Source organism: Anomaloglossus baeobatrachus, chromosome 4 (assembly GCF_048569485.1).
Source record: "Anomaloglossus baeobatrachus isolate aAnoBae1 chromosome 4, aAnoBae1.hap1, whole genome shotgun sequence".
Lineage (NCBI taxonomy): Eukaryota > Metazoa > Chordata > Amphibia > Anura > Aromobatidae > Anomaloglossus > Anomaloglossus baeobatrachus.
In genome coordinates, this window is record NC_134356.1 from 274358094 (window position 1) to 274371181 (window position 13088).

The following is a 13088-nucleotide window of genomic DNA, read 5'->3' on the forward strand; positions in this document are numbered from 1 at the left end:
AACTATAGCATGAGGCTCTGCTTTAATTTCATTAAAATTTCCAGCTGCAGTTATCCCCTTTCACGTCAAAAGACTCTTCCTGCCACCTATTTCTTCTTTAGGACACATAGCAGGACACATAGCAGATATGTTGTGTGCTAAAATGTTAATAATAAATCTTTTAAAAAGAAAACAAAACACACGCAGAGATGGTGGGGGGGAGGGACTGTTTGGGTTGATGTTGATATATTGCCGTCTAATTTTTTTGCTATTGTTCTCTCTCTCTCTCTGTATGTGTGTGTGTATATATGTATGTATATATGTATGTATATATATATATATATATATATATATATATATATATAGTACTTTGAAACTTAATAAAAAGTAAAAAAAAAAAAAAGCCTATTCTATAAATGAAATTGTTTTTTTATTTATCAGCACCTTGCGTTTTGCTCTATCCTGCAGCTCCTTCTAGCAGGAAAAATGGTGATCCTCTGGTTATTTCAGATATAAAGAAAGGCAGCGTCGCTCACCGGTGAGTGTTGTGCTCCAGAATAAACACTAAAAGGTTTATAGAGGGATTTTTAGCAGTAGAAGAGTGCACAATATGCTTCCACTTTGTAATATACATTGTGACCCTGATAGTCGGTCTCAGTGACCAAGGTGGTTAAACTGTAGACTGTTAATAACATATTTAGTGTCAAACTAAGTAGACATAAGAGAAAAAAAACAAATGTATGAGATGCTCCCTATTATACTTTGGTGAATCAAAAATCCAAGAAAATGGTCTGAATGACTGATGTACAGATATTTTCCCTTCTTTTAAAGAAAACCTGTCAGCACAATATTGTAATGTAAAGTAAAGACATGGCCGTAATGGCGCTGTAATACTGATTACAGTGATACAGTACCTTTAGAGAACCACCACAAAGCAGATTTCTTCATTAATCACCATTGAAAGTTTTCTACTAATTAGATTTCAGTGCACAGGGGCCAGACAGTACACTGGGCCTTCTCCTCCCTATCTGTGATTCCCCAGCCCCTCCGCCTGCCCCCAGTTTTTGAAAGACCTGCTGTTTCTGTTTGAAATCTCAGCAGTGGCCTGTCTTTCACAGACCGGAGGCAGAAGGAGGGGCCGAGGAATCACAGACAGGGAGAAGACCCAGTGTACTGTCCGGACCCTGTGCACCAAAATCTAATTAGCAGAAAACTTCAAATGGGGATTAAAGAATAACTACAAAGCAGATTTATTCACCAAAGATATAAAAAAAAACCTTAAAATTGAAATGAGTTACTAGTTAAAATTACCCATATAGTCACATAGGTGAATTTACATAAGTACAAAACACAATCCACAGTGATGAATATGTGCTCAACAACTGTTGTCAACACAGAAATGGTGGAGAAAATAAATCAGGACTTGAAAAGTCCAAAATGCAGCTGTCAGTGGTCTGTTACCAAATCATCCATTCCATGTTACTGACAAGACATGTGAGATAATAGCTATACAGTGGGTATGGAAAATATTCAGACCCCTTTAAATTTTTCACTTTGTTTCATTGCAGCCATTTGGTAAATTCCAAAAAGTTCATTTATTGACATTGATGTCCATTCTGCAACCCATCTTGACAGTAAAAATCAGAAATGTAGAAATTTTTGCAAATTTATTAAACAAGAAAAACTGAAATATCACATGGTCATAGGTTTTCAGACCCTTTTGCTCAGTATTGAGTAGAAGCACCCTTTTGAGCTAGTACAGCCATGAGTCGTCTTGGGAATGATGCAACAAGTTTTTCACACCTGGGTTTGGGAATCCTCTGCCATTCTTCCTTGCAGATCCTTTCCAGTTCCGTCAGGTTGGATGATGAACTGGACTCTAATGAAGGAGTTGAACCATCTCTAGGAGGATTACAAGGAAATGGACAGCATGGGATTTAAATATGAGTGTATGAGCAAAGGGTCTGAATACTTATGACCATGTGATATTTCACTTTTTGTTTAATAAATTTGCAAAAAATTCTACATTTCTGTTTTTTTTCTGTTAAGATCGGGTGCAGAGTGTACATTAATGAGAAATAAAATTAACTTTTTTGAATTTACCAAATGGTGGCAATGAAAGAAAGAGTGAAAAATTTAAAGGGTAGGAATACTTTCCGTACCCCCTGTATATAGAATATATAAATATAACCAAAACCATCTCACCCAGATGTCAGAAGTCTAAAAGGCATGGTCCTCAGCTGGATTACCGATTTCGCAGAGGACCCTCCATTCCTTCCACAACTATCTCTGTGTGTTTTATCTTTTGCACTTGTCCTACGTATTTCGCCTTCTCAGAGTCATCAGGGGATGGCAAAGTATAAATAAAATAGCAGTATGGGCTAGTATATCCTCATCCTAGGGCTGGATCTGATCGATCATTATAGTCTTTGGGTGAACAGGGCCAGTACAACAAAGAGGGCCTGATGGGATTAACTTCTCCCCCTCTGGTTGGAATGGAGGGTTCTTTGTGAAATTGAAAGTCCAGATGAGTACCACACCATTTAGACTTCTGACATCTGAGTGAGATTGTTTAGGTTAAATTGATATATTTCTGATATATTATCTTATGTGTCCCATCACTAATATGGAATGGATGATTTGCTCACAGATCAGTGACCGCTGCTTTTTGGACATTTCAGGTCTTAATTTCTTTTCCTCACTCGTGCCTTTGCGTTTGGGGAAAAAAGTGAGCACTGCTGCTTGGTCAATGCAGTGTTTGCTATGCATAATGCTAAAATACAAATGTATTAACCTACAACAATGTATATGTGACTTTATAATATGTGTACATCATTAAAATGAGAAATGCAAGTTAGGCTAATACACTAATAGCTATGGCTTCATAAAAACAGCACGGGCACCTTGGAATTGGGCGATAAACTACTTGCCATAGACAACATCCGGCTAGACAACTGCTCAATGGAAGATGCAGTACAAATATTACAGCAGTGTGAAGAGCTGGTTAAGCTGAAGATACGCAAAGATGAAGATAACTCAGGTGGGTGAGCAGGGTAATGTCTCTCTTAAGGCCACGTCACACTAAGCAACATCGCAAGCAACATCGCTGCTAAGGAACAACTTTTGTGACGTAGCAGCAATGTTGCTAGCGATGTTGCTGTGCGTGACATCCAGCAACAACCTGGCCCCTGCTGTGAGGTCGCTGGTTGTTGGTGAATGTCTTGGGCCATTTTAATTAACCCGATGTGTACTGTGGCTAGGAGTGCAGGGAACAGGGAGCCGTCATGGGCAGTGTGAGAGCGGCGGCCGCTTGTAACGAAGGTAAATATCGGGTAACCAAGGTAAGGGCTTCTTGGTTACCCGATGTTTACCGTGGTTACCAGCGTTCGCAGAAGCCGACTCCTGCTGCCTGCACACATAGCAGAGTACACATCGGGTAATTAACCCGATGTGTACTGTGGCTAGGTGTGCAGGGAGCCAGCGCTAAGCGGTGTGCACTGGTAACCAAGGTAAATATCGGGTTGGTTACCCGATAATTACCTTAGTTACCAAGCGCAGCATCGCTTCCATGCGTCGCTGGGGGCTGGTCACTGGTCTGCCTGTGTGACAGCTCACCAGCAACCCGTGTAGTGACACTCCAGCGATCCCTGCCAGGTTAGGTTGCTGGTGGGATCGCTGGAGCGTCGCTTAGTGTGACATCTCACCAGCGACCTCCTAGCAACTTACCAACGATCCCTATCAGGTTGTATCGTTGTTGGGATCGCTGGTAAGTTGTTTAGTGTGACTGGGCCTTAAATGACACTTTATTTATTTTACTAGTGTTTTCTTGCTGAGAATTGGAGAAGATATTATTTTTTTTCTCTGTAGTTCCATTTCAGAACAGAGTGTTCTTTCTGTTGATTGATCCTACCCCAGATGTCATGCAGTAGGCTGCAGTTACTTTGATTTTAAATATGTGCATAGATTACTTAACGTAACACTTATTTTCTTTTTTGGCACAAATGTCAGATTTTGCCACTACAAGGCTGTGTACACCTCCGCTATAGCAGATTCTGTTATATTTGATGGGAAGCCTAGTTCTGTATGCACTATGCAAAACTAAACAGTGAGTGACCTTGGCCTTACGGGTCATTGGGGACGTCTAGAGATGCAAACATTTTATTTTTCCAGAAATACATTAAAGCAGTAAGCATGAAAATTTTGAGGTTTAATGACCAGCAGGGTATGTAAGTGATTGCCAGATCCTCGAGTGGAGAAAATGTGTATCGCCCCAGTAAACCTAAATCTCTGGCCGCAGTGTATGGCATATTGACTAATAAAGATGCAATGCAGTTAATCTCCTAAGTGTCGGTAGTTAATTACAAATTATCTCAGCAGTAAAACTGAGACACGATTTTCACACTTCTAGATGAACAGGAGAGCAGCGGAGCCATAATTTACACAGTAGAGCTGAAGAGGTACGGAGGGCCCCTGGGAATTACAATTTCAGGCACTGAAGAACCTTTTGATCCAATTATCATTTCAAGCCTTACTAAAGGTGGACTAGCGGAAAGGTAATGTATCTGTCTATCCGGTTGTCTGTCTGGCAAAATGTAGTTTATTTTAATATATTTATGTGTCACTTTGGATAAATCCACACTGCTAAACTGTTCTGCGGCGTTTGGGATTGTTTGCTTTCCTGTTATTTCTTGAGCTCATCATTTACGCTTGTGCAGGTCTTCCCGTTCTTTACATCCCTACGACCCAAGTCTTTTATCTGTTCCTTCAATGGAACTCTTTGTTGCACAACTCATATTAAGAGCTTGTTATGTGCTCACCTGCTGCTAATAACTTTGGAGATCCACGATTATAATATTACAGGCAGCAAGCTAGTGTTGGACATAATAGAAAACACTTTGCATTTGAACAATGGCTGATGAATTGATAAATGTGATGATGAGTCATTCTCCGCTCCAAACTTATTAACACAGGTTTTATTTCAAGAACTAAACGCCTGACTTAGAAACAAAAATGATTTGCAAGAGCATTTCTGATTTAGATTAAAGTTAAAAAAAAAATAATCTTGCACATTTTTTGCTTTTTTACTCCACTAATTAATTTTCTGTTTTTCTCTTTTTATAGAACGGGTGCAATCCACATAGGGGATCGAATTCTAGCCATAAACTGTAACAGTCTGAAAGGAAAACCTTTGAGTGAAGCGATTCATTTACTGCAGATGGCAGGAGAAACCGTCACTTTAAAAATCAAGAAGCAAACAGATGGTAAGCCCAGATCATTGGAGAGTGCGTGCAACAACCGGAATTGCAATATGGATCAAAAAGAAGACGTCCAGCACGCAGGAGTGAAAACATGGTCCTTTAGGGGGATCTTCATGTACAGTTTTTTTGTATGAATTTTGGCATGTAAATGGTACATTTTCCACAATTTGAGCTAAAAGAAAAATAAAAGTATTGCAAAACAAGTTCCATTACCATTTATGCAGGAATGGGACTCATTGAAGTAGTTTCTGAGTGTATTGTACCCAAAAACTATGGTCTATAGCACCGTGTGAATTAGCCAGCGGCATGCTAATTTCTTAAAAGAAAGGTATCATCAGAAAATTATCTATTTTTTTCAATCAGGTTATTATGTTTCATGTATTTTTAACTAGTTTTGGCAAAAATTATATTTATTTGTTCAAATTATGGTCTGTATTCAAAATAAATAAATTGGTAGTCTGGCCATATTCACAATAGCCACTAGGGCATTTTTTAGACTTCTCTTTCCTGTACTTTTAGGAATAACTTTCAGTAGGCTCCATATTATCAGAGAAAGGGATACTACAGCAGTTAACGCCTCTATACCCAGCTGATAACACAAGATCCATCACAGCTGACCTTCACCTTTTCCCTTCACGATGACCTTTGCACACACGTTCATTAGATACTTCAATTCAAAAGATATGGTCAGAATCTGTTCATTGTGACCATGGACATGTTGTTTCCTGAAACAATAGGAAGTTAGTCTAAAAAAACCTTAAGGGGTACTTCACACACAGCGAGATCGCTACTGAGATCGCTGCTGAGTCACGTTTTTTGTGACCTCACTAGCGATCTCGCTGTGTGTGACACTGAGCAGCGATCTGGCCCCTGCTGTGAGATCGCTGCTCGTTACACACAGCTCTGGTTCGTTTTTTTATTGTTGCTCTCCCGCTGATAAGCACACATCACTGTGTGTGACAGCGAGAGAGCAACAATCCTGAATGTGAAGGGAGCAGGAGCCGGCGTCTGACAGCCTGCGGTAAGCTGTAACCAAGGTAAACATCGGGTAACCAAGGTGGTTACCCGATATTTACCTTCGTTACCAGCCTCCGCAGCTCTCATGCTCCTGCTCCCTGTACACGCTAAGTTAAGCGGTGTGAGCTGGTAACTAAGGTAAACATCGGGTAACCATACCCGATGTTTACCTTAGTTACCAGTGTCCGCAGCTTCCAGACGCCGGCTCCGTGCAAGCGCAGCGTCGCTTGCACGTCGCTGCTGGCTGGGGGCTGGTCACTGGTCGCTGGTGAGATCTGCCTGTTTGACAGCTCACCAGCGACCATGTAGCGATGCAGCAGCGATCCTGACCAGGTCAGATCGCTGGTCGGATCGCTGCTGCATCGCTGAAGTGTGAAGGTACCCTTAGTCTCTAAATGACCCACCCCCCTCCTGAGAGATACATACGGAAGATGGGATGTTAATTGTTAACTCTAAAGGCCCAGTCACACTAAACAACTTACCAGCGATCCCAACAACGATACAACCTGATAGAGATCGCTGGTAAGTTTCCAGGACGTCGCTGGTGAGATGTCACACTAAGCGACGCTCCAGCGATCCCACCAACAACCTGACCTGGCAGGGATCGCTGGAGCGTCGCTACACGTGGAAGCATGCTGCGCTTGGTAACTAAGGTAAATAAGGTAAATATCGGGTAAGCAACTCGATATTTACCTTGGTTACCAGCGCACACCGCTTAGCGCTGGCTCCCTGCACAGCTAGCCACAGTACACATCGGGTTAATTACCCGATGTGTACTCTGCTACGTGTGCAGGCAGCAGGGAGCCGGCTTCTGCGGACGCTGATAACCACGGTAAACATCAGGTAACCAAGAAGCCCTTCCCTTGGTTACCTGATATTTACCTTCGTTACCAGCGTCCGCCGCTCTCACACTGCTCATATATTTCAACACCACAAATATTCCACACAGATTTAACTAAATTGGCTAAGTAATGTGCTCCGTCTGTCTCTTTCCAGGTCCGTCTCTTTTAAGGTGTCTCTTTCCAGGTCTGCCTCTTTCCTCGTCTGCCTCTTTCCCCGTCTGTCTCTTTCCCCGTCTGTCTCTTTCCCCGTCTGTCTCTTTCCCCGTCTGTCTCTTTCCCCGTCTGTCTCTTTCCCCGTCTGTCTCTTTCCCCGTCTGTCTCTTTCCCCGTCTGTCTCTTTCCCCGTCTGTCTCTTTCCCCGTCTGTCTCTTTCCCCGTCTGTCTCTTTCCAGGTCTGTCTCTTTCCAGGTCTGTCTCTTTCCAGGTCTGTCTCTTTCCAGGTCTGTCTCTTTCCAGGTCTGTCTCTTTCCAGGTCTGTCTCTTTCCAGGTCTGTCTCTTTCCAGGTCTGTCTCTTTCCAGGTCTGTCTCTTTCCAGGTCTGTCTCTTTCCTCGTCTTCCTCTTTCCCCGTCTTCCTCTTTCCCCGTCTTCCTCTTTGCCCGTCTTCCTCTTTGCCCGTCTTCCTCTTTGCCCGTCTTCCTCTTTGCCCGTCTTCCTCTTTCCCCGTCTTCCTCTTTCCTCGTCTTCCTCTTTCCCCGTCTGTCTCTCACTGTCTGTCTCTTTCTCTCAATTTCTTTCCCCATCTGTCTCGTCTCTTTCCCCGTCTGTCTCCCAGTCTCTTTGTCTGTGTTTTTTCCAGTCTGTCTCTTTCCCTGTCTGCCTGTCTCTGTCTGTCTCTTTCCCTGTCTGTCTCTTTCCAGGTCCGTTTCTTTCCAGGTCTGTCTCTTTCCAGGTCTGTCTCTGCCTGTCTCTTTCCCTTTCTGTCTCTGTCTGTCTCTCTGTCTGTCTCTCTCTATCAGTCTCCCCACTGACATCTTATTACATCACACATACGCTTCTTATACTATGAATGTCTTTTGTTCCTATAGCAACCAATCACAGCTCCTACTAATAACCTGTAGTTCCAGGCTCCATTTACTTTGAGGCATGTTTTTTGGAGAGTAACTGTAAAGGGCGGGGTTAAATTTTCCTGTCAAAACATAGTCTATGACGTTCCCTGGGTCACATGAGGTGTCTGTGCAAAAGTTCGTGATTGTAAATGCGACGGTGCAGATACACTTTTCGTTTCACTTTTTCCCCATTATGTAGATAGGGGCAAAATTGATTGGTAAATTGGAACGCACGGGGTTAAAATTTTGCCTCACAACATAGCCTATAACGCTCTCGGGGTCCAGACGTGTGAGTGTGCAAAATTTTGTGGCTGTAGCTGCGACGGTGCAGATGCCAATCCCGGACATACATACACACATTCAGCTTTATATATTAGATATGTTATATGCACTGGGGATTCTGGAACCTCTACACGTTGGATTTTCCCATCGTGTATTTACTCCACATCAGGTCCAATTTGTAGGATCTGTGTCTATTATATATTTGACATATCCTGTGGATACACCATAAAGGTATAATATGTGAATACCCTTTTAAAATCCAAAACATTTTGTGTCAAGATAGTGAACAAGAGGTTCAGTGAAGTGTTTTGGGATACAGTATTCCTTAGTCATTTCTTGTCAGAAAACCCCGAGAACTGTGTTGATGGTGAGTATATATGGTATATCTGAAATATTCTCCTGCAGAAGCATTGCTTCATAATTCCATGGCATTACGGATATATAAAGGCTCTGCTCACATACTATATGCTATGCATATAAGGCCTAAAGGTCTATAGTCATATTTATAGACCCCATTCTCATCAGAAGGTGAGGGGCACCGCTGACCTGCAGTTGATGACCACTTGCCAGGTCTCAGGTGCGTGCCCGATCATAATTAAAAGGAGAGATGCTCAAGACTTGCCAAGTGTGCAATCAACCTGTCAATATGTGGCAACAACTGTTAACACTACATCGGAGGGACAGGGCAGGATCACCGTCTAAACCTAACTTTCTGTCTTTGTTATTGCCGTCTACTTGCCTGCTACATCCAAATAGTATTCATGCTAAATAGAATGCTCTTATGTCCTAAATTTATATGAACATTTTTTCTATTACTTTCAGAAACAAGTCCCAAGGCATTTACATCATCTGGTAGAATCAACGAGCTTTGTGATGCTGAAGATGACACTCCACTTACACAGAAGTCCAGCAACCTTTCAGATATTTATTCCACCACTGTGCCAAGTGTAGACAGTGCAGTTGAGTCCTGGGATGGCTCTGCTGTGGACACCGCCTTTGGAAGTCAAGGTAAAGAATCTGTGTTACTTGGGGAAATTACCAATGTGGTGGAATATTATTGTGACTGCATATATTTCTCATTGTTAATGGATGCTCTAAGATGAGTATCAGAAAGGGTATGTTCACATGTAGCATATTAGCAAGCATTTTTTTTCTGCACTGTAACTCAGAGTGGTGGCAGGAAAAACATTACTTATGTGCAAATAAAAATTGCCTATTGTATTACATGTGCTCATACTTCATTGTTATGGGCGAAAAACACTGCAAAAATGCTGAACAACACAGCAGATCTCCTTGATTGACAATTCTGGGGAATAGCAGAACTGTAGTATTAGTAGAAGTATAAGGGTATGTGCACACATCTTCCCTCCTGCGGAGACTGAGTGCTCTAAGCAGGAGAACACAGCGTCCAAGCCCACGATCAGGCTTCTGCAGACTTTTGCTGTGTTCTCCACAGTATAAATTGACGTGCTGCGGCTCGGAAAGTTGTGCTGCAGGGCAGTTTACGCTGCAGATAAAAAAGCACAGTGGGAGTGAGATTTCTATATTTCTATCCTATTTTAGCACAAGTTCTGCTGTAATACATTCAGTCATCATTGTTTTGCTCTCGAGTTTGTGCACGGTTATCACTGTATTTACACATAGAAATAAGAAGGTATTTGAACAAGCCCACGTCTCTGGAAAGGGAGAGCAGAGCACCGTGATTAGCAGACTTGACCTGTGGGAAGATGATTTTGCAAGATTTCTAATTGCATCACTTAAAATGAGCAGATCACTGGTGCATAGAAATCAATAGCTTGGAGATTGCTAACTAGGATGTTAAGCGTTAATTCCTGTCCCTAAGTGTAACTACTGTGCACTCTGGCCAGAATCTGGAGGCTGGGCTCCATGTAAATGAGTTGTAAACCATAAAAGATTAAAGTTCTCACTGCAGGATAACAGCAGATAGAAAAAGCAACTTTCTTAGGCTGAAGTCACACTTGCGTGTAACTCGTGTGAGGATCGCATCGCATCACCTGAATGTCGGCAATTCAGACAGGAGCGGGTCAGCTTCATGTATTTCTATGCAGCTGACTCGCTCCTGTCCTTAGAGCGGTGGCTGATCCAGGCAGTGCGATGTGATCCTCACACCAGTTACACTCAAGTGTGACTCTAGCCTTATTTATGTTTAATTAATCAAATGAAAAACCTTAGAATACCCCTTTAATGTCTATTGAAAATGACTGATTGTAAATCCTAGTTAACCATTTCAGGGTTTCTCTGACTTTTACAGGACCTAACTTTCAAGCCTCTGGATTTAGTTTCAATACATTTGAATGGAGAAACCCAAAGCAGAAGGGTAGTCTGTCTCCATTAAATAAGCCAACCAACAATCACTTCCAGGATACAGGATTTAGTGATGATGAGTGGGAAAGACCAGCCACCAGTGGGTAAGTTCTGCCCTTTACGTGAGCAATGTACAGAACACGTCCATCCATTGCCTGAGGTGTGATGACATCTAGTGCCATCATATTTTATACCCGTACAGTTTCCTTTTAATTACTGCTGACATTTAGAGCACTCAGGTTTTCCTTTTTTAATTTAATGCTCTGACAGTTCATTTGAGATCAAGTGAGAAATGCTAGAAAGAGAGATTAAAATGACGGGTTTGGCAGAAATTAACGTGGTTCCTATGGAGAAGCTTTCAAGTTGAGTGCTTTAGAGCATGTTCCATTATTACATGTGCGGCTTACAGTCTATAGAAAGCTGCTCCAGGGCATTTACAGGTTACTGGGTGGCAGCTCTGAGGACCAGCAAAGATGTCACACGAGTGTCTCTCTTATATCCGAAGATATATTTTATATATATATATATATATATATATAAGTGTGTGTGTGTGTGTGTGTGACTACTGTTTTCGCACTGCTGATTTATTTCTTAGTGGAGATGTCTACTTTTGGGGACATTTTTTACTTCCATTCATGCTTTTTCAGCTAAGAATATTTTTTGTAATTGGGTTTACTTGAAAATTTAGCACTTTCAGGTTTTTTACCCTGTGCAGCACTGTCTACAGAAGCTAGAACTTGTCAGTCAGCTCACTGATAGTCTGATGGGAAGTTTGTACCTCCTTTTTTTTTTTTTTTTTTATTTTCGGAGCTCCTCTCAGCTAATTTATAACTACATAAAAGTTGAATGTACAGAGAAACAAAGCTTGTAAAAGCCAAATGGTGCAAAATTAGTAATGAGAACCAATGTTTGCCAAAAATACACGCATTTCAGTAACTTAAAAATAAATAAATAAATTAAAAATAAAATTGTCCTCACTGAGCACTGCAGAGCTGGTTGTCAATCATAACGCTGTGTGTGCACAACTGTGACCAAAAGGAAGAAAGCAAAACACCAACAATGAGTCCACCTAAATGTAAAGCATCACTCCCGCATTATTTGTAGTTTTTTTTCCCTCAACACTGGACTGGCACTTTAAATGTAAACTCCTTGCCCACCTTTTGGCATCATCACCGTTTACTGACGCCTCTCTCCTGCGGCGCCACCTGATGACAGTAACTTCTGATTGGTTGGAGGTCAAGTTATGTCACAAGCTCTCAATGCATCTGTGTGAGAGCCAGAATGAGGATGTCATAGAGGTGTATGTGAAACCATATCACATGTCACACATGGCCGGTGCCCGACAGTGGCAGTGATAGCGGTCTGAATATCAAACAGGGGGCAGTGGATTTACATTTAAAGCACCAGTCCAGCGTTGCAATAAAAAACAAATACAAAACGCTGGTGTGGTGCGTTAATAAATGTTACTTAACAACAATACAATACACAAAACCCTTAAAAACCATTAAAACCTTCGGTATGCATGAACTGACAACAACTCTTTAAGGTTCCAAAAAACGGGGCAATTGCTATGAAGCCCAAATGAATGATAAAGCCAGTCCAACCCTGTAATAATATAAGCAAACAAGCTAGCAATCAATGAACTGCAGGTACAGTTGTATGAAGTGAATCAGAGCAATCCTGAACCATATTAGTAGACTGTAGTAAAATGTGCTGAACAAAAGCATGTACCACAGAAAGCTTGGTAGCCTGGAGCCTGTCTAAGGACTTAATAAATGTGCATCTAGTATAAATGTGCAGAGATAAAGCCCTAAGCAGGGTATTATACTGGTGGATATGATGTAAGGGGGTCTAGGGCTTTGCCACTCCCATTGGTAAAAGTATTATATGTTTGATAAAAGAACTGTTATGTTTGGTACATCCACTAGAGGGCCATGATGTAGTAATCGCGTCCCTATTACCTTTTGGGTAGAAAAGGCTTAATTGCAGGGAGGAGTGTAGTTAATAAAAAGGCAAGTAACTAGGAAGTGGCCTGGAGAGTTCACAGTGAGGAGAAAGAGATAAAAAGCTGCGTCTGTAGGAGACGCAGCAGGCCAGGAGGCCGTTGACCATAATTTGGCTGGACCTTCAGGTCAGACTTGGACCCCGGACACAGAGTTCTAGCGTGGGAAGAACGGATTGCAACTGCGTCCCTACGACTGTAGTCCGTTTCCCTGGAAAGATACTCGAAGAATTCCCTCAAAATCCAGATGTTTAGTGTGACCTTAAAGGGAGGGTTGATACCGAATGTGAGGGTAGAGGAATGTTGTTGTAATTTGCCCTCTGACTGGGGCAAGC

At 42.0% G+C, this 13088-nt stretch overlaps 1 protein-coding gene across 16 annotated transcripts in view; it reads left to right on the forward strand.

Moving 5' to 3' along the window:
* GRIP1 (glutamate receptor interacting protein 1) overlaps nucleotides 1–13088 on the forward strand; it is an 809174-nt gene that overhangs the window by 770960 nt on the left and 25126 nt on the right. For 8 of the 16 annotated variants that reach the window (XM_075344840.1, XM_075344832.1, XM_075344833.1 and 5 more), the window contains 6 exons: nucleotides 421–517; nucleotides 2874–3019; nucleotides 4388–4532; nucleotides 5101–5240; nucleotides 9249–9434; nucleotides 10699–10855. In XM_075344840.1, the coding sequence (XP_075200955.1) occupies nucleotides 421–517; nucleotides 2874–3019; nucleotides 4388–4532; nucleotides 5101–5240; nucleotides 9249–9434; nucleotides 10699–10855 (871 nt within the window). The remainder of the gene's footprint in view (nucleotides 1–420; nucleotides 518–2873; nucleotides 3020–4387; nucleotides 4533–5100; nucleotides 5241–9248; nucleotides 9435–10698; nucleotides 10856–13088) is intronic. The other 8 variants (XM_075344834.1, XM_075344835.1, XM_075344844.1 and 5 more) reach the window with 1 other exon arrangement.